General features: G+C 40.0%; 2 protein-coding genes and 25 non-coding genes across 27 annotated transcripts in view; 25 read left to right on the top strand and 2 right to left on the bottom strand.

Annotated features, from left to right (window-relative positions):
* Positions 1 to 179: 179 nt before the first annotated feature.
* LOC128371215 (dixin-like) lies at positions 180 to 12,166 on the bottom strand. The gene is made up of 21 exons (XM_053331474.1): positions 12,053 to 12,166; positions 11,141 to 11,270; positions 9,304 to 9,429; positions 8,712 to 8,943; positions 8,331 to 8,432; positions 6,272 to 6,366; positions 6,078 to 6,181; positions 5,451 to 5,534; positions 5,037 to 5,090; positions 4,831 to 4,881; positions 4,621 to 4,725; positions 4,439 to 4,492; positions 4,235 to 4,306; positions 3,888 to 3,959; positions 3,704 to 3,769; positions 3,164 to 3,310; positions 2,688 to 2,745; positions 2,497 to 2,593; positions 2,117 to 2,225; positions 1,953 to 2,032; positions 180 to 1,865 (listed from the first exon to the last, which is right to left on the bottom strand). Exons 1-21 carry the CDS (start codon positions 12,113 to 12,115, stop codon positions 1,856 to 1,858), a joined length of 1,911 nt encoding a protein of 636 aa, XP_053187449.1. The 5' UTR covers positions 12,116 to 12,166; the 3' UTR covers positions 180 to 1,855.
* Positions 12,167 to 14,849: 2,683 nt separating this feature from the next.
* Positions 14,850 to 25,249, bottom strand: part of LOC128370906 (cilia- and flagella-associated protein 54-like) — a 72,040-nt gene continuing 61,640 nt past the window's right edge. Inside the window, exons 55-57 of the mRNA XM_053331090.1 lie at positions 16,462 to 16,608; positions 16,221 to 16,341; positions 14,850 to 15,034 (exon numbers count right to left, since the gene is read on the bottom strand). Of these exons, the coding sequence (XP_053187065.1) occupies positions 14,850 to 15,034; positions 16,221 to 16,341; positions 16,462 to 16,608 (453 nt within the window). The remainder of the gene's footprint in view (positions 15,035 to 16,220; positions 16,342 to 16,461; positions 16,609 to 25,249) is intronic.
* On the top strand, positions 17,100 to 17,171 carry trnah-gug (transfer RNA histidin (anticodon GUG)). The gene has a single exon. It is a non-coding gene; the product is annotated as a tRNA-His (tRNA).
* Positions 18,506 to 18,577, top strand: trnah-gug (transfer RNA histidin (anticodon GUG)). Its single transcript has one exon. It is a non-coding gene; the product is annotated as a tRNA-His (tRNA).
* trnar-acg (transfer RNA arginine (anticodon ACG)) lies at positions 18,700 to 18,772 on the top strand. The gene has a single exon. It is a non-coding gene; the product is annotated as a tRNA-Arg (tRNA).
* On the top strand, positions 19,256 to 19,328 carry trnar-acg (transfer RNA arginine (anticodon ACG)). The gene has a single exon. It is a non-coding gene; the product is annotated as a tRNA-Arg (tRNA).
* trnah-gug (transfer RNA histidin (anticodon GUG)) lies at positions 19,610 to 19,681 on the top strand. The gene has a single exon. It is a non-coding gene; the product is annotated as a tRNA-His (tRNA).
* On the top strand, positions 19,808 to 19,880 carry trnar-acg (transfer RNA arginine (anticodon ACG)). The gene has a single exon. It is a non-coding gene; the product is annotated as a tRNA-Arg (tRNA).
* trnah-gug (transfer RNA histidin (anticodon GUG)) lies at positions 20,162 to 20,233 on the top strand. The gene has a single exon. It is a non-coding gene; the product is annotated as a tRNA-His (tRNA).
* Positions 20,360 to 20,432, top strand: trnar-acg (transfer RNA arginine (anticodon ACG)). The gene has a single exon. It is a non-coding gene; the product is annotated as a tRNA-Arg (tRNA).
* trnah-gug (transfer RNA histidin (anticodon GUG)) lies at positions 20,714 to 20,785 on the top strand. Its single transcript has one exon. It is a non-coding gene; the product is annotated as a tRNA-His (tRNA).
* Positions 20,916 to 20,988, top strand: trnar-acg (transfer RNA arginine (anticodon ACG)). The gene has a single exon. It is a non-coding gene; the product is annotated as a tRNA-Arg (tRNA).
* On the top strand, positions 21,270 to 21,341 carry trnah-gug (transfer RNA histidin (anticodon GUG)). The gene has a single exon. It is a non-coding gene; the product is annotated as a tRNA-His (tRNA).
* Positions 21,468 to 21,540, top strand: trnar-acg (transfer RNA arginine (anticodon ACG)). Its single transcript has one exon. It is a non-coding gene; the product is annotated as a tRNA-Arg (tRNA).
* On the top strand, positions 21,822 to 21,893 carry trnah-gug (transfer RNA histidin (anticodon GUG)). Its single transcript has one exon. It is a non-coding gene; the product is annotated as a tRNA-His (tRNA).
* Positions 22,020 to 22,092, top strand: trnar-acg (transfer RNA arginine (anticodon ACG)). The gene has a single exon. It is a non-coding gene; the product is annotated as a tRNA-Arg (tRNA).
* On the top strand, positions 22,374 to 22,445 carry trnah-gug (transfer RNA histidin (anticodon GUG)). Its single transcript has one exon. It is a non-coding gene; the product is annotated as a tRNA-His (tRNA).
* On the top strand, positions 22,572 to 22,644 carry trnar-acg (transfer RNA arginine (anticodon ACG)). The gene has a single exon. It is a non-coding gene; the product is annotated as a tRNA-Arg (tRNA).
* Positions 22,926 to 22,997, top strand: trnah-gug (transfer RNA histidin (anticodon GUG)). The gene has a single exon. It is a non-coding gene; the product is annotated as a tRNA-His (tRNA).
* trnar-acg (transfer RNA arginine (anticodon ACG)) lies at positions 23,123 to 23,195 on the top strand. The gene has a single exon. It is a non-coding gene; the product is annotated as a tRNA-Arg (tRNA).
* trnah-gug (transfer RNA histidin (anticodon GUG)) lies at positions 23,477 to 23,548 on the top strand. The gene has a single exon. It is a non-coding gene; the product is annotated as a tRNA-His (tRNA).
* On the top strand, positions 23,675 to 23,747 carry trnar-acg (transfer RNA arginine (anticodon ACG)). The gene has a single exon. It is a non-coding gene; the product is annotated as a tRNA-Arg (tRNA).
* Positions 24,029 to 24,100, top strand: trnah-gug (transfer RNA histidin (anticodon GUG)). The gene has a single exon. It is a non-coding gene; the product is annotated as a tRNA-His (tRNA).
* On the top strand, positions 24,231 to 24,303 carry trnar-acg (transfer RNA arginine (anticodon ACG)). Its single transcript has one exon. It is a non-coding gene; the product is annotated as a tRNA-Arg (tRNA).
* trnah-gug (transfer RNA histidin (anticodon GUG)) lies at positions 24,585 to 24,656 on the top strand. Its single transcript has one exon. It is a non-coding gene; the product is annotated as a tRNA-His (tRNA).
* trnar-acg (transfer RNA arginine (anticodon ACG)) lies at positions 24,783 to 24,855 on the top strand. The gene has a single exon. It is a non-coding gene; the product is annotated as a tRNA-Arg (tRNA).
* trnah-gug (transfer RNA histidin (anticodon GUG)) lies at positions 25,137 to 25,208 on the top strand. Its single transcript has one exon. It is a non-coding gene; the product is annotated as a tRNA-His (tRNA).

Here is a 25,249-nt window from a genome sequence, read left to right on the forward strand (position 1 = left end):
ATTGTCCTATTGTGACAACAGATGAAATACAACTATAAAACTAACAAACTATCTTTAGCCATTTATTAGTAACCCTGATTTATGCAGTCAAGAAGACTAACCATCACCTCAGCGGCTCCTCCCTGTCCCCTTGACAACCCCAATAAAACCTGCAACAATTACACCTTTTTAAAACAAACCTCAGATTTTATTTCACAATTTCAGTCTTTTTGAGCAATCAACAAAAGCCATTCTTTATGTATTTATTTTTTTTAAACATAGTTTGTAAAAAATAAAATAAAATCAGCAAACATATTCTAAAGAAAATAACCATCTCACCAGTACATTGTACATTTTACAGTTCAGGCAGTTATGGCATTCACACAGGTCTTAGTTAAACATAAGACTGATGCATATTTCTATTGGCTTGTTAGAGAAGGCAAACACAATGATCCCGATGGGAAGATAGAAGCACAGTGAAGGAAAAAGTGTGTGATAGTCAGTTTCAGTCTCTACCAGTGTGTGTTTTCAGTACAGACTGTGTTCCTGTACAGGTTTTACTGCATCACATCATCACTTTTTGCTTTACAGTTGTTCTGATATTTAGCTGTCAAAGGTCCATCCTGAGTCCACATACACACATACACACACAAACTATAAATACTGGGATGGTCCGTTACTCCAGCTCAAAAGTCTATCCTTTAAATCTCAAGTCAAATTCACATCCACATCATCTTTTAAACAGGAGCAGAAGCGCTCTAATTGTATAAGAACCTCTCTTTAAACAAACAAAAAACCTCATAAACTTCAAATATTTAAGGATATGATGAAAATACTTAACACAAATGTACAAAACAATTTCATAAAGTAAACAAAATAGCAGTGCTTTTTTTCATCCCACATGAACATGAACATCCAAGCATCATTTCTATTCGTTGACAGCAGTTCATGTTGAGCATGTCCGTGAACATGCATGCAGGTGTGCTACAGTCTGAGATTTAAATTAAATCTGGGTCCTTCTTGTCTAAAATACATTCAGGTTTTTTTTTTGCAATGGACCTTTCTTTTTGGACATCTCCACATGACCATCATCTTCCGTCTTTCTGCCAGCAAATGTAACTAATATAAAACATAATCATATGAATAGTAGCTGGTATCTAATCTGTGTATTTTGTCAGCCGTTGGGAGAAACTGTGTGCACCACTAATCAAAGTTAATGTTTTATAATGTTGCTCTATTATTTTCTGTCCTTGTATTAATAATATATATAATAGTATTATACAATTATAGAAATGGTATTTTTCTAACCCAGCAAAATTATTTTCCTGTTCACTGCTACTATAGACAATACTGTATATTCATTTTACATTCACAATCAAGAACAATGGACGACACATATCTCTAACATTTTAAATGGTGGTATTGGTTTTTAAGACAATATTGCTGCACAGGAATGAAAAACTATACCCAACACTTGAAAATGACTTTGTAATTATTTACAGTTCCTCATACAAACATATGAAACATCACTACTGTTAATCAAACATTATGCTTCTGGCTACTTTTGAGTCCAATTTAGATGCTACAGTTACAGCCTGGCTCTAATAACCACATGATGGAAATGACTTTCCTTTGCAAGGCACTGAGTTCTACGATATTACAAACATCAGTCACAGATTCACTGTTTTCAAGGTGAGTAGGGTTATCACGAGGGTTTAGTACCATCTGATCAATCCAAATCTCTTGCTGACAAATATTTTTTTAATAAGTCAAATCTCAGTAAGTGTCCACTTGTGCCTTCTGTCTGAACAACTGTCCTGATGAGCTTCTGGGATCAGGAGCAAAAACAAAAAATGGTTGTGGCTCCTCTGCTAACCTACAATGGCCTAAGACATAAAACAACAATATTCTTATTACCACTGAGAGTCAGGTAGGCAGAGAATAAACAGAAAGATACAGAATCAACTTGTTACCTTTCCTCGCCACGGTCCTCCTCAACCCAGGCCACTATTTTACCTTCCCAGCCAGGAACAATTGCTCCATCCATGAACACCTGCCCACAGACATCAGGACGTATTACAGTATATTATAACAGTATTCATTATCCACATGGAAGTCTTCCCAAGCCTTCTCTTACCTCTTCTTTCACAGTGCCAAACTCAGGGTCCAGGGCCTTGAAGTGGTACCTGTAGTTTCCCTCTCGAGCCACAGCTGCCTTAACATCTTTGAGAGTCACTTCGCCCAGCCTGCATTACATGTACAAAGAGAGTCACTCACATTTGACTGTCAAAAATATAATATTGTATTTCTTTTGTATTCTATTATCTACCTTCGGCCTTAAACTAACCTAAAATCATGTGTTGGTATGATGAGCATCACTGCTGACTGGCAACCAATAAGGTCTGTGGCCAAATTTACTTTTTTAACGTGTAACAATAAATGAAAAAGTACCTCAATGTAGTGTCACACACACAGACACACACACACACACACATACACACAAACACACACACTAACCTCTTCGGTATATTGATCATGGAAGGTGTTGGGGATTTTCCGGTGAAATAAAGGATTTTAGTGGAGGCAGCTGAACTGCTGTGGGGTTGAGAAACCTCTGTGATGAACAACAGAAATACAGTAAGTAAATACATAAATATTCTGTGTATGTGTAAGCGTGTAGTTGAGGGGTACATGTTGTAATCACTTACTTGGCCACAAGTCAGAGTCAGTGTGCTGACTTTTGCGTCTTGGAGATTTTCCTCTTCCCTGCAATATTTGGATAAATGTTAACTTTGATTATTACAAAACCTTTTCATGTCATGTTTCACAGTCCCTTGTGATTTTAGATCTCTGCACTTAGTCACAAGTTAACGCTATCTAAGAAGATTTATCTAAGAAGATTTAATGGTTTTATTACTGTTTAAAATTCTATTATACAGTCAAATCTGATTTTAAAGTGGCCCTCAGCCAGTTATTAAACAAGTCAGCCGTTATTAATCCAATCTTTGTCATAGCCTGAAGAATGATCTTGGTAACACAGCAGCCTCAACCAACAGTTCATGTGACACCACACAGATTTGGCTGTTTATCCACAAAAGAGTCTAAAATTAAGGTTGCTGGTTATGTGTTCAGTTTGAACAAAAACAAAACGGTATTTAGACTCAGGTGTGTTTATGCTTCTTACCCGGTGTGCATGTAAAACATGCAGTCTGTCTATGAGTGACACAATGCCCTGCTCCAGGGTGTCCAGTGTATGGTGCTGCGGGTCGTGGTCTCTGAAGTTGTTCCTCAAACTCCTGAGTGCATCTCTGAGGAGCTGAACCTCCTCTGCCTGTAAACAGAGCACCAACACAAAAAACACATTTTAACAGCTGAGTGCTTGTTGAACATAAAACAATGTTCTGCAGAGGTAGATTTTGTGTATGTTAGGCACAGAAAACAATCATGTTCTGTCCCATGTTATGGCCTACAAATACTGTATTTTGAAAGCAATTTTGTACAGATTATTTACAGCTCACAAAGGTCCAATCATAATTTATTATTCTGGAAAGTTAGAATGGTAGCTCTACTGTTTTATGTGGTCACATTATAGTATAAAGCCTTCATATAGCAAGACAACAAAATAAATATAATACAAGAGAATAGCTGTTTGAGGTTTTGTTAGCACCTCTGCAAGTACAAAAATAGCAATAGGTCTACAAGTTACACTTGTAATAATACTTACACTTGACACAGAGGAAGCTGGATTTCCTGAGTGAGAATATCCATTGTTTTCTGTGCTAGTGGAAATCTGAAAAAAGAAAAATAGGATCAACTATGCAAGGTACCTCTTCATATGAATTGCCTGGTGCAGACTGAACATTAAACCTGAAACTGAAAGATGGTATTTATTATAGAAACATGACTACCTGTTGCAGATCTCGGTTCATTAGCTCATGCAACATGTTGTTTTTATGCTCCACCTCTTTTTGCAATTCACTCTGCCAAAGAGACACCAGTTAGACGCTGACTCTTGTATGAAATATATCTTGCTGATGCATCAGGCTTTCAAAATTACAAAATGATTGAAATTTTAAGTGAAGGAGGAATTTACACTTGTGCTTTAGTCATATTCTCTTGTGTCAAAGTAAGTTTTGGTATTAACATGCTAATAAAAAACTGTAAAGGGCTTTTAAAATGCATTTGTTTAATTATGTGTCAATGATTAACTTTTTGTTTCATATATTCATACACACCACTGAGCCTGCTAACATACCTGCTGTTTTTGGCTTTCCTCAAGCTTGTGTTTCAGTTGCTGCAGTAGTCTGTCCTTCTGTCCTATTTCCTTCTGCACCAACACATGAAGGAAAGAGAAGGTAGAGTTCTTTTTTTTTTTTTTTGTTCAAACTCAATAAACAGATTTAAAGTTGCTGTATTTACTAAATTACAGTAGACCATTAAAAGAGAAGGCGTATATTACCTTGCCTTCACCCCACAGTCTGGTACACTCCTCCAGCTTCCACTGCAGCTCTGCCTACAGCACAACACATTTTGCACATTTGCATTATATACATAGTGTTCTGAAGATTTTCCTCTCACATAAATAAAATTTACTTTCATTTGAGATTTTTACTTGATTTCAAACGTTCATATGTTTCGTACCTTCTGGTTGTTGAGTTCATCCTTGGTCATGCTGGCTCTGAGAAGTTCTTGTTTCATCTGCAGTATCGATGCCTCCTGAGTACAGAGCCTCTGCTGCTGGGCCTCCTGAAGAAAATATGTCCCAGTCAATACCTTAGCCAGAAACTTTACTTCAATACTACAAAATGACAATGATATTCAACTCAGTAATAAGGTCTGGCTGAGTCTTACCTTGACTCCCTGCAGGTTTCTCATCTCCTGCTTACAGCGCAACAGTTCCCTCTAAACCAAAGAGTAAGCAACAGACTGAATTAAATACTAATCAGTGTGTATCCCAAAACTTTATTCTACCAGCAATTTGACAAGTTTTTCTTCTGTCCTAAAAAGAGAAGAAAAAGAATATATTCCATAAAGCTTGAAAACAAAACAAAAAATACCTTCAGCTCCTGAGCCTCCTCCATACTCTGGTCCAAGCGACTGCGAATGACAACCTGGAGAGAGAGAGAGAGAGAGAGAGAGAGAGAGAGAGAGAGAGAGAGAGAGAGAGCGAGCGAGAGAGAGAGAGAGAGAGAGAGAGAAAAGAGATGTGTGAGAAGTACAATGGACTGAGAACGCAGAGAAACTGATACCCGTGTCACCCTCTGACACACACATAAGCACGCACAAACACACATACCCACAGTTAAGAAAAAGAAACGCGATCTGTGTTGGATACAAAGAGCTGGTGAAATAGAGCAAAGAAGAGACTGACACAAAAAAATAGCGAGAGAGCAGACAGAAAATGAACATCAACATTGAAAAAATAAAAATCTGGATGAAAAAAATACAAAAATGAAAGGAGAGACTATTACCAGTTGCTGTTCAGTGTTGCCTTGTTCCAAAGTTAATGAAACATCCTGCTCATCCTCAGGCAGTGAACCATGCAGCAGCAGAGCCTTAAAACACAAAGGGCACAACATGTGACACCAGTTTGTACTTTGAAGTGAAGAAGAAGTGTACACAAAGCTCCGACCTGTTAAAGCAGCAACATGATTAAACATAAGCTTGTATACAGTTTGTTGCATCAGCTTCCCATCCAAAAACAATACAGAGTAGGTTCTGGCTCAGTCAAGACAGAAAACAGTACTGCCAGGAATGTAACCCCAGTCTCTCTCGGTGGTGTAATATTATATTTTATTTACCAATGTAGTATTACCCAGCCTGCAAAAGCACCTGAACACAACCTTAGCCAAACTTAAGTAAAATTAAATCACTCAGTGAGTTACAATGTCAGTGCTGGTGTTTTTTGTTAATTTCCCAGCTTTACATCCCACGTCTCCTTTGCTGCAAAGACAAATGGGACTTAATGTGGATGCTACATTCAGCAGCACTCAAACTTCAATACTGAAACCAACAAAAAGTAATTCTGACAAAAAAAAAAAAAAACAAGGTTACAAAATGATCATCAGAATCAAACTTAAACCGTATTATGCATGTACCTGTAGAGCAGAAACCATTTTACGTGTCTCCTGCACCTCCTTCTCCAAAGTTTCACTGACAGAGTCCTCCCAAGCTGTCTCCACTATACCATGAGATGAATCGGCTACATGCAGACACAAAAAAACAAGTTACACAAATATCAAACGATAAAACTCAACGTTTATTCATCATACAGCATGCGGACAGAACTCACCGCTGCTCTCCTGTTGTTGGCGATCTTCCTGCTGTCTGTCTGAGTGGATGCTGGGCGGAGCTCTTGGAGATGACAGCGGACTGACTGAGCTGAGGCTCGAGGAGGACAAAACACTGATTAATCGATTTATTCCAGAGAAGCATGGGGTTGTGCGTATGTAAAACACACACAAACATGAAGTGCAAATACGATATGTTTATGTACTGCTACTACATACTATTTTCACCTGGCTCAATTTGTTGTAAAGTTTGTAGTAAAATACACTTTCTGTGGTGTGTAAGTGGCAAACTGAGTAAAATTGTCACTGAAATGTGCCACTAAATGGAAACGGTTATACTGTGGAAATGTTTGGTTGGAATTCTGACTCATATTTGGACAGAAGGTTTATAAGAGATTAAAATAAATGGAGACAGAAGCAACACGTAAGAACAAAACATCATTTCTCAAATCCTAACTTGCCAAGAGAAACCCTTTTTCCTAAATCCTGCATGAAATTAAAGCACTTACAAACAACAAATGTATACAGACTACACACTTCATCTTCAGTCTCCAACACTGTACAATAGTAAGGAATGCAGTAAAAGAAGCAGAAACTCGCACACACACTTGCACATGAATACACATACACGACTGCTGAATCTGGTCTTACCATTTAATCTGCGTCCCCCCCATAGTGGGCTACAGGTGTGCATAATACTTCCAAAGAAAACAGAGTTTCACCCTGCATGTGGCTCTCCGACATCAGCATCTCAACAAACTCATGACAGTTTGTGATTTTCCTCACTCTGACACAACCCGCCCCTCTCCCTCCAGCTACTGTATCTTAGCATCACCATGGCAACCAGCACAGCAGTTCCTGATTACCATCTCTCACTTGATAATGACACATATGTCAAGGCCGCATTGAGTCGCTGCAGGTTTTATTGAAATTTGTCTGCAAACATCTTCATTCTATGAATACTCAATGCATGCTTTTTTCTTACTATCAGTGCAAATACACACACGTCTGCACTCACATTAAACACACAGGCACACACACACACACACACAAGGAAGGTCAAACAGAAAACCACAACATAACGTTAAGTCAGACATGTGATTGGAGAAGATAAAGACTGATTATTACTTTTCTCCATCATCTGCCACACACACACACGGCAGGGTGAATTTCGCGAGAAATAAAACAAAAGTCATGTGCTCCGTCAGGCAGTGAGATGTGTGCGCACACACACACAAACACACACACACACACAGAAACCAAAGAATGCAGTCCACTGTTCCCCAGCTGTGGAAAAGTAGGTGTTAAAGATGGCAGATAACCAAAGAAGTTGCATAAAATGAACCGCTGGCAAAAATCTGTACAAAGACTGAAATGAACGGTCTTAATCGTAAAGTATAAATAGCAACAATTTATACTGCTTATCTTTAGGCACTCTTTCATGAATTTAGGCCAGAAAAGGCAAGTCTATTACATTTTATATTTCTCCTTTAACCATTCATTCACATCAACATACTTTAAAGTTTATTATTTAGTTTATTTATAATAATAGAAAATTGTTAAGGCAGATTTATACTTCTGTGTCGGAGCGACGCCGTTGCTACGCCGTTGGAGCGACGCAGTCGTTGTACTTTCGAAGTTCTGCATCGAGGGAACATGTTGCTTGGGGGTGTGTCTGTGTGTGTGTGTGGTTTCAGAGGAGTCTCTATCTGTATCCTTGTTTATCTTCCGGCCACAGTAGCATGTAGCATTGCACTATGTGCTCTAATAACAGAAAACATACCTTTTGTTCATTTTTAATAAATAACGTAACTGCCGGAGGAACTGACGCTTTGACCGGACCAGGCTACGGCGTAGGGGTCTGCGTCGACGCAGAGAGCTATGCGTACGCCGTAGGTACGCCGTGTTCCGACGCAGAAGTATGAATCACAGATATACACAGATATACAACAAGCACAGTTGCTACTGACAAGTTTTGATTCTAATTGCTACATTTAAAGGAGTCGTGGCATGATTATTTAATTATTTTGAGAAACTTCAACTTAAGTAAAAGCAGATTACCTGCTCAATTTTAGACTGTCCTGCTCCTCTGGAGATCCTCTCTCATACTGCTCAACCAGTGCACGAACACACACACTCTTGTCCGCATCCAACCCCCAGCCACTGAAAGATGACAGACATAGCAGATTTAATGTATGTAGAAATAAGGACTTACATACGGTTTTGATAGCAGATACACAGCAATGACCTTGATCTCAGCAGTCGAGTTTGTATTTTATAAATGTGTGTTTGTCCAGCAGAGGCCAGCAAAGACTGTACATGCATCTGATAAATGGTTGCTGTTAGAAAAAGTGTGGGTGTTAAAGAAAGATACTGACATGGGTTTGCGTGTATGTGTATGGTTATATTATTTACTATTATGATTATTTGCAGACAGCATACCAGTGGATGCGTGTGGCACTTGCAGGCTGTGAGGCGTCATGTCGTGCTGACGCCAGTGCAGCAGCTGCACCTTGTGCTAGTGCAACAGTGGAGAGAGGGTTGTGGCTGGAAGAGCCTCGTGTCAAGCCCCTCCCATTTGCAGAAGCAGCCCTGTGATTGGCTGAAGGTTTGAAGTGGGCAGCCAGCGCCAGAATGATCCTCATAACAGATTTCAGATTCCCATCCACAATATCTGAAGAAGAAACACATGGTTCTCAGTGATGAATTAAACATGTAGAACATTTACAATGTACACTATTGACATTACATCCAAATAATAATTCTGATATAAGTGAAATAGCTGGATGGATTTTTATAGATAGCATAGAATCTACTATGAAATAAAGCTGTCATGCACATGATAGTTTTTTCCTTACAAATGAGACACACATGAAGAAATATGTACGCTACAACGTAAACATGTGCTTAAACCTTTTAAGGGTTGATAAAATAGTCAGACTACAACATAGGGTTAGCAACAGAAAACATTAGGAACAACTGCCCTCGAAAGGAAGAGAAAGAGAGTGAGAAAATGAAACACTTTTTTGTTTACCTCTAGCTGATATGTGCGGCATGCGTATGTGCCTGGAGGAAATGAACTGTAAGACTTGCTCCACATTCTTCCTGCTTTCCTCTTTGCTTTGAGGATATACGTACACTCCTTCAAGAACTTCCTCAGCTGCCAATTTGAAGGAGATTTGATGGAGAAAAAAAAACTATTTTATAAAACAGATTGGGTGGTACTGATCAGTTCATTGATTTTCTTCCAACATTGATGAAACAATATAATCTGCGCCAAAAAAACAATCAGGTGAAATGATGAGTAATGTGATATTTCCAAATTAATCCCATACTGTAGTAATCTGAGTTTTTAAGAAAAGTCACAAGGGTGTAGTTGGTTGGTTTAGTTTGTTTGTTCAAACTGCAGCATGGGAGTGAAATAACTATAATGTTAAGTATTAAATAGGGTAAAAATGCAGAATCCCACAATATGTCATCTGCCTGTAAATTATTGCATTTTAGGCTGATGATCTCACTACTGATCTCACTTTCAGTTAGGCCTTACGATGAATCCTTACAGTGGATTACCACAAACTGTCTCAATCCTTGAGATGAGCTCTTCTGTTTTCACAGTTCCTGGAACTTTTTGGTTGTAAAGACGCTTAATCTGTGACCAGTCAGGACACATGTTTTGGTACACTGCATTACACTACAAACTTAAATATTGTGGGTATCTGAGGGCATTTTTTTAGGTATATATATTTTTTTTCTTTTTTATTTATATGCTACTTATAGAAATGCATGGACAAACCTGAGAGTGTTTTTTATTAAAGTCTGAAATCAAACATTGTGAAGTTTTATTTTTGTTTCTTTTTTCATTAGTGACACAATTTTAAAAGACAAACTATCTCAAATTGTCTTCACCTAGAGTTGAAATGTCATTCACAAGCATGTAAATAAGCCAGTTGTTAAAGTAAAAAATTGTTGACACAACTATTTTTCACTTGTTTGCCCTCCACATTTATTACATCAGGTTTTAGCCATGTGGACACAAAACCTTGCACTGTGTCTGAGACATTTATGTATGTGTGTGTTAAATCAAATCAATCAATCAATGTGTATGCAGTGTTGTGGAGTAACTAGTAACATTTAACAGTGTTATGTTGTTTAGTTGTGAATAATGAATGTAATGTAACTGTAATCTGTTACAGTTACTGAGAAGAAATGTGTAATTAAATTACAATTACTTATTAAAATATTGATGATTACAAAGAGATACATCTGAAATCAGACCTTTAAGATTTTGTTTTAAGATTTTGTTTTTTTCCCCTCATTAACAGATGAAAACAAGCTATTTTAGTTAATTCGGTGCATTTACATTTTAATTTGAAATGTTCATGAATGTACACTGTCCCCTTTTAAATAAATAAACTAAACTAAACTAAACATGCTACTGAATAGTTGTTGTTAACTATTTGGAATCAATATATATTTATATTTTGTTAATAAATCATGACATGGACCTTATTTGGAGCACACATGGGCTTAAATGATGTCACAGTACCAATTAGGCACATGCCTTTACATTTTATATTCCAAAATCTACAAAAATTAATGAATACATTTTCAAAGGAGAGATAAATCTTGCTTTATGAAAAACTGAACACAGATTTTGGTGGGTTCAATGAGTACACTTACCCTAACAGCTTATTGGGGTATTACTAAATTAGAAAAGTAATCAAATGTAATAAGTTACATTACTTTGATTAAAGAACTGAAATAGTTACATAATTGATTGCATTTTACATAGGGTAATTAGTAATCTGTAACCTATTACATTTCCAAAGTAACCTTCAAAACCCTGTGTGTATGTGAAAGTGTGTATTTACCAACTATCTCTATGAGCTGTGTGAGCACCACCCCATCCTGTAGATCATGCCTGAGGTCCGTGATGGGGTTCAGCCCTGGTTTCCTCTTCAGCTGAGAGTTCACCCAGGAAACATAGGCTGCCAGCTGTTGCTGCAGACACACACACACACACACACACACACACACACACACACACACACGAATCCAACAAACCACAGACAGACACAGACACAAAAAACACACCACAGCTTAGAGCAAGGAAGACATGTTCATGAAGGGACACAAAAGGCTGAGACCACGGCGTAACAAACGAGCTCCTTTGTTTATAATGTTGGGACAGAGGGGCGGGGAGCGGTGTCACCCTGCTGTCCCACCGCTCAGTAAGTTAAATGTTACTTTACTCGTGAAGACCGCACATGCTCGCTAATTTAGCAGTTTCGAGCTGTAGCAGCACCCTGACACCGTGCTTTTCACACGCTTCACTCCACCTTTCACCGGTCCCTTTCAGTCACGTGACAGCCGGTCGTCCGGGATACATTACAATGAACCGACCCAACGCTGAACACAACACACACTATTTCGCTTTAAATTCAATCTGTTTGGCTTATGTATACCTTTTTAAACTCATATAAAAGATAGCTGAAAACCATTACACTCAATGTTATTGCTAGTGTTAACAAAAGCAAGTTAGAAATCATATCAGGTTATTGTTATTTTGTCCAAACTACATTTTAACGTTAGCGAGTTAACAAATATAACGTTAACATTAGTTGGATAAAAAGGCAATAAAAAAATCGTTGTTATCATCTGCAATAGTAAGGTTTATAGTGTTTCCTTGTCTACCAGCTGGGTAGCACTTTTAACTATCTTCCGCCTGCTAAAATACAGCGGACCTAACAACCGTGAACACTTGTAACGCTGGTAATCGTTACCTCGTTAAAACCTCCATGCAGAACTTCATCCAGCAAACTTCCTCTAGAAAGTGAGGCGATCATCTTTTAACTGGAAAAGCTTCATCGCCTCTCACACTGCTCGCCTGAAACAACGGACAGACTCCCCCGTTACTGAAGTACTGTGGTACTCCACGGGACGTCAATCGACGGATGCTACCGTTATGTCTGCCGGGGACACCGGAGTCAAGTCACTGCACCGCAGTAGCATACACCACTTCCGGTTCATTTTTCACAACAACAGATGACAAACTGGGGGATGTATAGCAAGTAATATCTCCATTCAGAGTGTCTGGCTTCTGCAGCTCACCTTTGAACTGGATTGCTGTCAACAGTCAGGTGTCGATATGAACAGTGTGGCAGGTTTTCCTCGCTGTAATCATCCCTCCTGTTCATACTGACTGTATAAAGACCCCCTTCCAATGAAATAGTGTATCCACACTGTCATTTTGCGCAAAAATGCATTTATAAGCTTATGTGAGGCTTCAGCAGTCTGAGTTAGCTATATCAAGTGGATATCTGCCACATTTACTTTCTTATTAGCATCAAATGTCCCCTTTGTGTTTGGACATGTGTTTTCTTGTTGAGAAATATAGCAAAAAGATACTTTGGCACTCCTTCGAACCTACTAGTACATTTTCCACAGGAGGCCTGTTGTGTCCTTTGGCTCCCATCACTTACATTGTAAGTGCATTATGAAGGAATCTTCTAATGGTTTAGTTTAGTTTAATGAATGTATTATAATTTGTATATAAGGAACCATGTTCAAAATACAGCTGAATACAAATATTACATATTTTTTGACTTCATTGGAGAAAATAGTATTTAAACTCAACATTTTAGATTAGCCCACCTCTAAAATATTTTGAAAAATTATTTTTGTTTATTCAAAAACAACATGGTCACTGTTTTCTCAATATTCAGAGTAAGACATGAGTAGCTGAGCCACATAACTTTTTCTATTGTTAATGACAATTTGGCAGCAGCTTCTTCCGTATCTTTCTATCTCTGTGCATATACTGTAAGACCATGCTGTCTACATAAATAAGGGTCTCCACACCATCACACTGATGTATGCGCTAAACAATGGTTCATATAAACAAGAGGAAAGATTATGGAAAGAAAAATCTATTTCACTCTTTATTTGTGCACCCACTGATATACAACAGACTTGAAAAATTGTGAACCTATCTGTTAACATCTATCTAATTTTCTATCATTAAAAAGGAATCCATATTCAGCTAAAATCTGTCCCCTTAAAGTAAACAAAAATGAGGCCCCATCAAGATTATCCTGACCTGGTTTTCATGGGTCCTTTAACAAAAGGATTAACACTGGATAGCCACTAAACCCCATTTAAAAAATTGTTTTCAGATTCTTTAAAGATATAATAATAACCTTCAAATCCACCATTATAGGCAACAGTGAATTTTGTGAAGAGTTAATATTATTTGAATATAGCATTAGGTGTAATGCCATATTCTCACCTGTATTTTATAGATGTATAAAACTGATAATGTCTTTTTTAAGGGAGCTAAATTCAGTGCCTTTTAGGCTTAAAAGGCGCAGTGTGTAGAATTTAAGGCCATCTATTCTAGTGGAACAGACTTAGCAGAAATGAAATATAATATTTATAATTATGTTTAAATGAGTGTATAATTCCATGGAAATAAGAGTCATTCTGTTTTTGTTACCTTACTGATCCATTTATATCCACATAGGGAGCATAGGGCATTTAGGCATTTAGTGAGGGTTAATATTATTTGAATATGGCATTAGGTGTAATTTAAAACATAGTGCAAACATTTCTGATCTTGTCTGGGCTTCACTGTACAATGTCAATACCCACAAAATCAGTTTCCATTTAAATTTATTTTTTTGGCTTTAACATAAACACCATGTATATTTTACTCGTGAGCATAACATAGTTTCTCACTCAACTGTATTATATGTGAAGTATTACTTCTCTGACATGAAAATAACAGAAACCTAGACTTGGTAAAATCTCAGCACTTTTACTAAAAGTGACTTTATTGTGATCATCATGTATATTATATTACAATTGTCGTGCATATTAATCACTCTAAATCCTTGTATTTGTCTTTTCTGCAGTTTGATTCCCATGCTGCAATCATGTTTTTTTCTTGTTTCCTCCTCTGTTCAAGAACTACAGTATCTTCACAGAGTTGTTTATTCATAAAGTGTATCAGTTGAGATTATTTTATATTGTGGATCACTAGATTTTATTTTACTTGAAAATATATAAATTAAAGATGCCATAGATAATATGGGTAAAGGCCAATGTGCCCTGCAGTTCAAGAGGTATCTAACTAGTTGTTTATTCCCAATCCCAACTTCAATTGTTTTATCTCCATGTAGTGCTATGTTGCAGGAAGCACACACTGAGATTGGGAATGAAGAATGTGAAGATAAAAAACTACATACATACACCTATAAATATTCAACATCATCATTTTCACTTCTAGATCATGAGAATGTGTAGTACCTGAAAACAGCCATAACATATACATCCTACAGTACATTGTTGTTCATCATGAAAAGTTTAATTGCACCCACAAATCAAAAACTTCAGGAGCAGAGACAAAGACGCATGCATGTGGCCACATATTCACTTCAGCATCCAGCTACAGTACCAGTCAAAAGTTTAAACACACCTTATTCCCTTGAATGAGAGAGTGAGTCTAAACTTTTACTGAATATCTCTCAGCACACACAGGACAATAGCCTGCATTATATTATAGGTGTCATTATATTCTAGCTATCTCAAAGCAGCTGAGTATGGAGGACTTGTAGGACTGGAGGTGCTTGAGGTGCTTAGCAAGGGAATTGGTGCCTCAGAGTCTCTCTCAATCTGGCTTGACTGGAGTAAATGCTGCGTGGAAATGGATTGTGATGATTGGGCAGGGACAAGTGTTTCCATGGCACTGAGATCCAGGATGCGACCTGCAGAAAGAGTGCAAGACAGACTAATGTGATAAGAACTGGATATTGACTTTACATGAAAGCACTGCAAGCAGTTTAGAGCTGAGAAGCTGCTTTTCTAAGCACAGAGCAGAGCCAATTAGTCATTTATGAAATTAATAAATTGAAAGTTCATCAGCAACATTTCTGATTGTTGATTAATTGTTTTGTAATTTGTTTTTGTTTTTTCAGACAACAAGGAATGAGAAGATATCATATTGGGCTCTGGGAAAATATGACTTCTGTGAAATTTTACAGGAAATGATTCACATAACTGAGTAAATAATTGTCAGATTAATAAATAACGAGCTCAGTGTTCAGTATTTTTAGTACTACATAGAATACAATTTAATACCTGTTTCACAGTCATACTGGTCAACAAATGAACAGGAGGTCAAGGAATTATTTATTAAGTACAGCAGTTGATTTATATTTATTTCACATTATTTCCCAGCTGTATATAAAATAAATCTAAAACTTATTGATTAACAGGACCCGGACCCAGGAAATTGAAGGATAGATTAAGTACAAAATAATCTATTAAGCTCCAAAAAGTGTGCAGTTCCCTGCATGCATAACCATTGTCAAACCAGTCTCACCTGTATGTTATAGATGTATAAAATTGAAAAATAATGTCACTGGTTATGACAGGCAAGAAAAAAACCTTCAAGGCCTTTGTAAATTAAATATGAGTTTTTTTTAAGGGAGCTAAATTCAGTGCTTTTTAGGCTTAAAAGGCGCAGTGTGTAGAATTTAAGACCATCTGGTGGAACAGACTTAGCAGAAATGAAATATAATATTCATAATTATGTTTAAATGAGTGTATAATCCCATGGAAATAAGAATCATTCTGTTTTTGTTACCTTACAATGATCCATTTATATCCACATAGGGAGCATAGGTTCTCTTCCACAGAGCCCACCATCTATTGTAGGCCAGAATGGAAAACCAAACACTGGCTTTAGAGAGAACCTTTTGCATTTTTCGAATGTTTTGCGGGCACTGCAGGTTCTCCTACATGCTTGGGTAGGGCGAGGGGAATAATCCTGGTTGTAATCTGCACGTTTACTGATAGATGCCACTAGATTCTACACATTGGTCCTTTAAAAAACCTACCAATATTCAAATATGGATGGCAAAAGCACTGTACTAAAGGTTCTTTATTTACCAATTCGTAAAGTGGTCTCATCCAGTATGTGGAGGTAAGGGAGGTATATGTTGCTTGGTCCAGGAGGAGAAAAATACATTTTCCCATCATCCAACACCACACTCTCACCAAAAACAGACAGCTGAAACAAATGGAGAAAGACAACTAAATATTAATGTAAGTTTTAACTTCTTTTTGAATACTGACTGGTACCAATATGTCTACATCATGTGTGCGTATGTTGGCTTCAATATATGGATACCTGCTTTTGTAGTAGTTTCTGTGTCAGTTGTAGAAGTGTGGTACTTTGTGTTCCTCTCAGGTCACTGAGCAGCAGAGTTGCCTGTGCCAGAGTTACACTTGACCCCGGTGGCATGCACGTCCTTCCTGACAGCAGTCTCACTGCTTCCTACAGACATGCATACAAAAGCAACATGACAGAAATTTAACAAATTGGCACTTTAAATAAATACAATGCATTAAACAGTTATATCAGCCAATGTGATGGACATTAAAAATGTAAAACTCTTGAGATCAAAAAGCTTTCTAGACTTCACGATTCATTGGGACGAATCCTGTCAATTGTTTCACACTACTTCACTGATCTACATGAAGTAATGCAGCAGCAAACACAGCAATATGCCATAGTAAACTGCAAGCTAATGACATAGATGTGAAAACATGTGGTCCCTCAACTTATCTTGAGCTCAAAACGTTTGGCACATAAATGCTGTTAAGACATCCAAACCCTTAACTTTCACTGAGTAAAGAAATCACAATGCCTCACTGCTTTTAACCAGATACTTTTCATTCCCATTTAAATGAAAACAATTTGACCCTCAACTTATCTTGAGCTCAAAACTTTTGACTACAACTACAAAGCACTGAGAAAGCCAAGTTGCCGTGATCGTATAGTGGTTAGTACTCTGCGTTGTGGCCGCAGCAACCCCGGTTCGAATCCGGGTCGCGGCAGTAGCTGGAAGCGTTACTGTTTTTCGTCGCCGCATTCATTTAGTCCAACCGATCGACCAACTACACAACTAAACAGGCATACCTTCCTGTTTGAGGCCCCATGACCTCCGTCTCTGTAGGGCTAGTGGCGTAATGGATAAAGTGTCTGATTACGGATCAGAAGATTCTAGGTTCAACTCTTGGTTAGCTCACTCTCAACTTTAGCTTGAAAGTCACATGTTCTTCGTTTCCACAGTCAATCCACTACATGCTATGTACCAAAGGAGGTTTACATACGGCAAGAGCCAAACAGCACATGAATGCTGTTAAGACATCCAAACCCTTAACTTTCATTCAATAAAGAAATCACAATGCCTCACTGCTTTTAACCAGATACTTTTCATTTCCATTTAAATGAAAACAATTTGACCCTCAACTTATCTTGAGCTCAAAACGTTTGACTGCAACGACAAAGCACTGAGAAAGCCAAGTTGCCGTGATCCAGTGACGTGCGGTCAGGGGAGGCAGGTGAGGCCGTGCCTCACCTGTTATCATGGAAAAAGACTTAAAAATGAAAAAAATAATAAATGGTTATATTTGTCCAGTGATTTGCACTATAACGTTATTTTCTATCTAACTTTACCAGTTTCGGATTATTTTTAATTCAAAATCGCTGAATTTTCACATATACTGATCAAACACTGAAAAGAGACGCAGTGAGGCAGCAGCGAGACGAGCCTCACCATGGATTGCGCAATGACTCGGTTTACTGCGCTGGCATGCTATGCAGTGAGACAGTACAGCTGTACAGCTGTCTCTCTGTATGTCGCTATTAACATGTTCAAACACTTTTACTATATGAACTAAATTTCCATAGTTTAGCTGATGATATAATGTACAGTGTTTGTAGTGTGTTTCGTGTGCTGAGCCGAACCCTAACCCATAAAACGTCTGCAAAAAGTCACTAAGTGAGGCACGCAGTTCTCCGGCCTCATGGCAGGGGGCGCTCCTGATCCCAGTGATTCTTATTACGACTCATTAGCTGCAGAATAAGTGACAGTAAGTTACAACTACAGTGAGCAACTTTTACAAACAAGTTATCGATGCTTTTGTTCAGAGGGAGTACCATTTATAAGTAAAGGTTAGACCATAATAACGTTTTTTATATTAAATGTGTTTTTTTTGTGTGCTACAGTTTGTATGTGTAGAGAAAGCTGATATGAGATTTTAAACATAACCTGTTAACTGCTGCCAATCAAATGGTGAATAAGCTTCTCTGTAGGGTTCATATGTTTGTAAATCTGATTGTGATGAAGTCAGTGCCTCACCAGACATGAACCTCACCGCACGTCACTGCCGTGATCGTATAGTGGTTAGTACTCTGCGTTGTGGCCGCAGCAACCCCGGTTCGAATCCGGGTCACGGCAGTAGATGGAAGCGTTACTGTTTTTCGTCGCCGCTTTCATTTAGTCCAACCGACCGACCAACCAACTACACAACTAAACAGGCATACCTTCCTGTTTGAGGCCCCATGACCTCCCTCTCTGTAGGGCTAGTGGCGCAATGGATAACGCGTCTGACTACGGATCAGAAGATTCTAGGTTCGACTCCTGGCTAGCTCGCTCTCAACTTCAGCTTGAAAGTCACATGTTCTTCGTTTCCACAGTCAATCCACTACATGCTATGTACCAAAGGAGGTTTACATACGGCAAGAGCCAAACAGCACATAAATGCTGTTAAGACATCCAAACCCTTAACTTTCACTCAGTAAAGAAATCACAATGCCTCACTGCTTTTAACCAGATACTTTTCATTTCCATTTAAATGAAAACAATTTGACCCTCAACTTATCTTGAGCTCAAAACGTTTGACTACAACGACAAAGCACTGAGAAAGCCAAGTTGCCGTGATCGTATAGTGGTTAGTACTCTGCGTTGTGGCCGCAGCAACCCCGGTTCGAATCCGAGTCACGGCAGTAGCTGGAGGCGTTACTGTTTTTCGTCGCCGTTTTCATTTAGTCCAACCAACCGACCGACCGACCAACCAACTACACAACTAAACAGGCATACCTTCCTGTTTGAGGCCCCATGACCTCCCTCTCTGTAGGGCTAGTAGCGCAATGGATAACGCGTCTGACTACGGATCAGAAGATTCTAGGTTCGACTTCTGGCTAGCTCGCTCTCAACTTTAGCTTGAAAGTCACATGTTCTTCGTTTCCACAGTCAATCCACCTCATGCTATGTACCAAAGGAGGTTTACATACGGCAAGAGCCAAACAGCACATAAATGCTGTTAAGACATCCAAACCCTTAACTTTCACTCAGTAAAGAAATCACAATGCCTCACTGCTTTTAACCAGATACTTTTCATTTCCATTTAAATGAAAACAATTTGACCCTCAACTTATCTTGAGCTCAAAACGTTTGACTACAACGACAAAGCACTGAGAAAGCCAAGTTGCCGTGATCGTATAGTGGTTAGTACTCTGCGTTGTGGCCGCAGCAACCCCGGTTCGAATCCGGGTCACGGCAGTAGCTGGAAGCGTTACTGTTTTTCGTCGCCGCTTTCATTTAGTCCAACCAACCGACCGACCAACCAACTACACAACTAAACAGGCATACCTTCCTGTTTGAGGCCCCATGACCTCCATCTCTGTAGGGCTAGTGGCGCAATGGATAACGCGTCTGACTACGGATCAGAAGATTCTAGGTTCGACTCCTGGCTAGCTCGCTCTCAACTTTAGCTTGAAAGTCACATGTTCTTCGTTTCCACAGTCAATCCACTACATGCTATGTACCAAAGGAGGTTTACATACGGCAAGAGCCAAACAGCACATAAATGCTGTTAAGACATCCAAACCCTTAACTTTCACTCAGTAAAGAAATCACAATGCCTCACTGCTTTTAACCAGATACTTTTCATTTCCATTTAAATGAAAACAATTTGACCCTCAACTTATCTTGAGCTCAAAACGTTTGACTACAACGACAAAGCACTGAGAAAGCCAAGTTGCCGTGATCGTATAGTGGTTAGTACTCTGCGTTGTGGCCGCAGCAACCCCGGTTCGAATCCGGGTCACGGCAGTAGCTGGAAGCGTTACTGTTTTTCGTCGCCGCTTTCATTTAGTCCAACCAACCGACCGACCAACCAACTACACAACTAAACAGGCATACCTTCCTGTTTGAGGCCCCATGACCTCCCTCTCTGTAGGGCTAGTGGCGCAATGGATAACGCGTCTGACTACGGATCAGAAGATTCTAGGTTCGACTCCTGGCTAGCTCGCTCTCAACTTTAGCTTGAAAGTCACATGTTCTTCGTTTCCACAGTCAATCCACTACATGCTATGTACCAAAGGAGGTTTACATACGGCAAGAGCCAAACAGCACATAAATGCTGTTAAGACATCCAAACCCTTAACTTTCACTCAGTAAAGAAATCACAATGCCTCACTGCTTTTAACCAGATACTTTTCATTTCCATTTAAATGAAAACAATTTGACCCTCAACTTATCTTGAGCTCAAAACGTTTGACTACAACGACAAAGCACTGAGAAAGCCAAGTTGCCGTGATCGTATAGTGGTTAGTACTCTGCGTTGTGGCCGCAGCAACCCCGGTTTGAATCCGGGTCACGGCAGTAGCTGGAAGCGTTACTGTTTTTCGTCGCCGTTTTCATTTAGTCCAACCAACCGACCGACCGACCAGCCAACTACACAACTAAACAGGCATACCTTCCTGTTTGAGGCCCCATGACCTCCCTCTCTGTAGGGCTAGTGGCGCAATGGATAACGCGTCTGACTACGGATCAGAAGATTCTAGGTTCGACTCCTGGCTAGCTCGCTCTCAACTTTAGCTTGAAAGTCACATGTTCTTTGTTTCCACAGTCAATCCACTACATGCTATGTACCAAAGGAGGTTTACATACGGCAAGAGCCAAACAGCACATAAATGCTGTTAAGACATCCAAACCCTTAACTTTCACTCAGTAAAGAAATCACAATGCCTCACTGCTTTTAACCAGATACTTTTCATTTCCATTTAAATGAAAACAATTTGACCCTCAACTTATCTTGAGCTCAAAACGTTTGACTACAACGACAAAGCACTGAGAAAGCCAAGTTGCCGTGATCGTATAGTGGTTAGTACTCTGCGTTGTGGCCGCAGCAACCCCGGTTCGAATCCGGGTCACGGCAGTAGCTGGAAGCGTTACTGTTTTTCGTCGCCGCTTTCATTTAGTCCAACCAACCGACCGACCAACCAACTACACAACTAAACAGGCATACCTTCCTGTTTGAGGCCCCATGACCTCCCTCTCTGTAGGGCTAGTGGCGCAATGGATAACGCGTCTGACTACGGATCAGAAGATTCTAGGTTCGACTCCTGGCTAGCTCGCTCTCAACTTTAGCTTGAAAGTCACATGTTCTTCGTTTCCACAGTCAATCCACTACATGCTATGTACCAAAGGAGGTTTACATACGGCAAGAGCCAAACAGCACATAAATGCTGTTAAGACATCCAAACCCTTATCTTTCACTCAGTAAAGAAATCACAATGCCTCACTGCTTTTAACCAGATACTTTTCATTTCCATTTAAATGAAAACAATTTGACCCTCAACTTATCTTGAGCTCAAAACGTTTGACTACAACGACAAAGCACTGAGAAAGCCAAGTTGCCGTGATCGTATAGTGGTTAGTACTCTGCGTTGTGGCCGCAGCAACCCCGGTTCGAATCCGGGTCACGGCAGTAGCTGGAAGCGTTACTGTTTTTCGTCGCCGCTTTCATTTAGTCCAACCAACCGACCAACCAACCAACTACACAACTAAACAGGCATACCTTCCTGTTTGAGGCCCCATGACCTCCCTCTCTGTAGGGCTAGTGGCGCAATGGATAACGCGTCTGACTACGGATCAGAAGATTCTAGGTTTGACTCCTGGCTAGCTCGCTCTCAACTTTAGCTTGAAAGTCACATGTTCTTCGTTTCCACAGTCAATCCACTACATGCTATGTACCAAAGGAGGTTTACATACGGCAAGAGCCAAACAGCACATAAATGCTGTTAAGACATCCAAACCCTTAACTTTCACTCAGTAAAGAAATCACAATGCCTCACTGCTTTTAACCAGATACTTTTCATTTCCATTTAAATGAAAACAATTTGACCCTCAACTTATCTTGAGCTCAAAACGTTTGACTACAACGACAAAGCACTGAGAAAGCCAAGTTGCCGTGATCGTATAGTGGTTAGTACTCTGCGTTGTGGCCGCAGCAACCCCGGTTCGAATCCGGGTCACGGCAGTAGCTGGAAGCGTTACTGTTTTTCGTCGCCGCTTTCATTTAGTCCAACCAACCGACCGACCAACCAACTACACAACTAAACAGGCATACCTTCCTGTTTGAGGCCCCATGACCTCCATCTCTGTAGGGCTAGTGGCGCAATGGATAACGCGTCTGACTACGGATCAGAAGATTCTAGGTTCGACTCCTGGCTAGCTCGCTCTCAACTTTAGCTTGAAAGTCACATGTTCTTCGTTTCCACAGTCAATCCACTACATGCTATGTACCAAAGGAGGTTTACATACGGCAAGAGCCAAACAGCACATAAATGCTGTTAAGACATCCAAACCCTTAACTTTCACTCAGTAAAGAAATCACAATGCCTCACTGCTTTTAACCAGATACTTTTCATTTCCATTTAAATGAAAACAATTTGACCCTCAACTTATCTTGAGCTCAAAACGTTTGACTACAACGACAAAGCACTGAGAAAGCCAAGTTGCCGTGATCGTATAGTGGTTAGTACTCTGCGTTGTGGCCGCAGCAACCCCGGTTCGAATCCGGGTCACGGCAGTAGCTGGAAGCGTTACTGTTTTTCGTCGCCGCTTTCATTTAGTCCAACCAACCGACCGACCAACCAACTACACAACTAAACAGGCATACCTTCCTGTTTGAGGCCCCATGACCTCCATCTGGTAGGGCTAGTGGCGCAATGGATAACGCGTCTGACTACGGATCAGAAGATTCTAGGTTCGACTCCTGGCTAGCTCGCTCTCAACTTTAGCTTGAAAGTCACATGTTCTTCGTTTCCACAGTCAATCCACTACATGCTATGTACCAAAGGAGGTTTACATACGGCAAGAGCCAAACAGCACATAAATGCTGTTAAGACATCCAAACCCTTATCTTTCACTCAGTAAAGAAATCACAATGCCTCACTGCTTTTAACCAGATACTTTTCATTTCCATTTAAATGAAAACAATTTGACCCTCAACTTATCTTGAGCTCAAAACGTTTGACTACAACGACAAAGCACTGAGAAAGCCAAGTTGCCGTGATCGTATAGTGGTTAGTACTCTGCGTTGTGGCCGCAGCAACCCCGGTTCGAATCCGGGTCACGGCAGTAGCTGGAAGCGTTACTGTTTTTCGTCGCCGCTTTCATTTAGTCCAACCAACCGACCGACCAACCAACTACACAACTAAACAGGCATACCTTCCTGTTTGAGGCCCCATGACCTCCCTCTCTGTAGGGCTAGTGGCGCAATGGATAATGCGTCTGACTACGAATCAGAAGATTCTAGGTTCGACTCCTGGCTAGCTCGCTCTCAACTTTAGCTTGAAAGTCACATGTTCTTCGTTTCCACAGTCAATCCACTACATGCTATGTACCAAAGGAGGTTTACATACGGCAAGAGCCAAACAGCACATAAATGCTGTTAAGACATCCAAACCCTTAACTTTCACTCAGTAAAGAAATCACAATGCCTCACTGCTTTTAACCAGATACTTTTCATTTCCATTTAAATGAAAACAATTTGACCCTCAACTTATCTTGAGCTCAAAACGTTTGACTACAACGACAAAGCACTGAGAAAGCCAAGTTGCCGTGATCGTATAGTGGTTAGTACTCTGCGTTGTGGCCGCAGCAACCCCGGTTTGAATCCGGGTCACGGCAGTAGCTGGAAGCGTTACTGTTTTTCGTCGCCGTTTTCATTTAGTCCAACCAACCGACCGACCGACCAGCCAACTACACAACTAAACAGGCATACCTTCCTGTTTGAGGCCCCATGACCTCCCTCTCTGTAGGGCTAGTGGCGCAATGGATAACGCGTCTGACTACGGATCAGAAGATTCTAGGTTCGACTCCTGGCTAGCTCGCTCTCAACTTTAGCTTGAAAGTCACATGTTCTTTGTTTCCACAGTCAATCCACTACATGCTATGTACCAAAGGAGGTTTACATACGGCAAGAGCCAAACAGCACATAAATGCTGTTAAGACATCCAAACCCTTAACTTTCACTCAGTAAAGAAATCACAATGCCTCACTGCTTTTAACCAGATACTTTTCATTTCCATTTAAATGAAAACAATTTGACCCTCAACTTATCTTGAGCTCAAAACGTTTGACTACAACGACAAAGCACTGAGAAAGCCAAGTTGCCGTGATCGTATAGTGGTTAGTACTCTGCGTTGTGGCCGCAGCAACCCCGGTTCGAGTCCGGGTCACGGCAGTAGCTGGAAGCGTTACTGTTTTTCGTCGCCGCTTTCATTTAGTCCAACCAACCGACCGACCAACCAACTACACAACTAAACAGGCATACCTTCCTGTTTGAGGCCCCATGACCTCCCTCTCTGTAGGGCTAGTGGCGCAATGGATAACGCGTCTGACTACGGATCAGAAGATTCTAGGTTCGACTCCTGGCTAGCTCGCTCTCAACTTTAGCTTGAAAGTCACATGTTCTTCGTTTCCACAGTCAATCCACTACATGCTATGTACCAAAGGAGGTTTACATACGGCAAGAGCCAAACAGCACATAAATGCTGTTAAGACATCCAAACCCTTATCTTTCACTCAGTAAAGAAATCACAATGCCTCACTGCTTTTAACCAGATACTTTTCATTTCCATTTAAATGAAAACAATTTGACCCTCAACTTATCTTGAGCTCAAAACGTTTGACTACAACGACAAAGCACTGAGAAAGCCAAGTTGCCGTGATCGTATAGTGGTTAGTACTCTGCGTTGTGGCCGCAGCAACCCCGGTTCGAATCCGGGTCACGGCAGTAGCTGGAAGCGTTACTGTTTTTCGTCGCCGCTTTCATTT

This window comes from Scomber japonicus, chromosome 13 (genome assembly GCF_027409825.1).
Source record: "Scomber japonicus isolate fScoJap1 chromosome 13, fScoJap1.pri, whole genome shotgun sequence".
Taxonomy (NCBI): Eukaryota; Metazoa; Chordata; class Actinopteri; order Scombriformes; family Scombridae; genus Scomber; species Scomber japonicus.

Coding starts and splice junctions, on each gene's coding strand:
- LOC128371215 (XM_053331474.1), bottom strand. CDS start 12,115: ATGATCGCCTCACTTTCTAGAGGAAGTTTGCTGGATGAAGTTCTGCAT. Junction 4,726..4,830: donor GAAACCTGCAGGGAGTCAAG/GTAAGACTCAGC, acceptor TATTTTCTTCAG/GAGGCCCAGCAGCAGAGGCT. Junction 3,311..3,703: donor CAGCTTCCTCTGTGTCAAGT/GTAAGTATTATT, acceptor CTCTGTTTACAG/GCAGAGGAGGTTCAGCTCCT.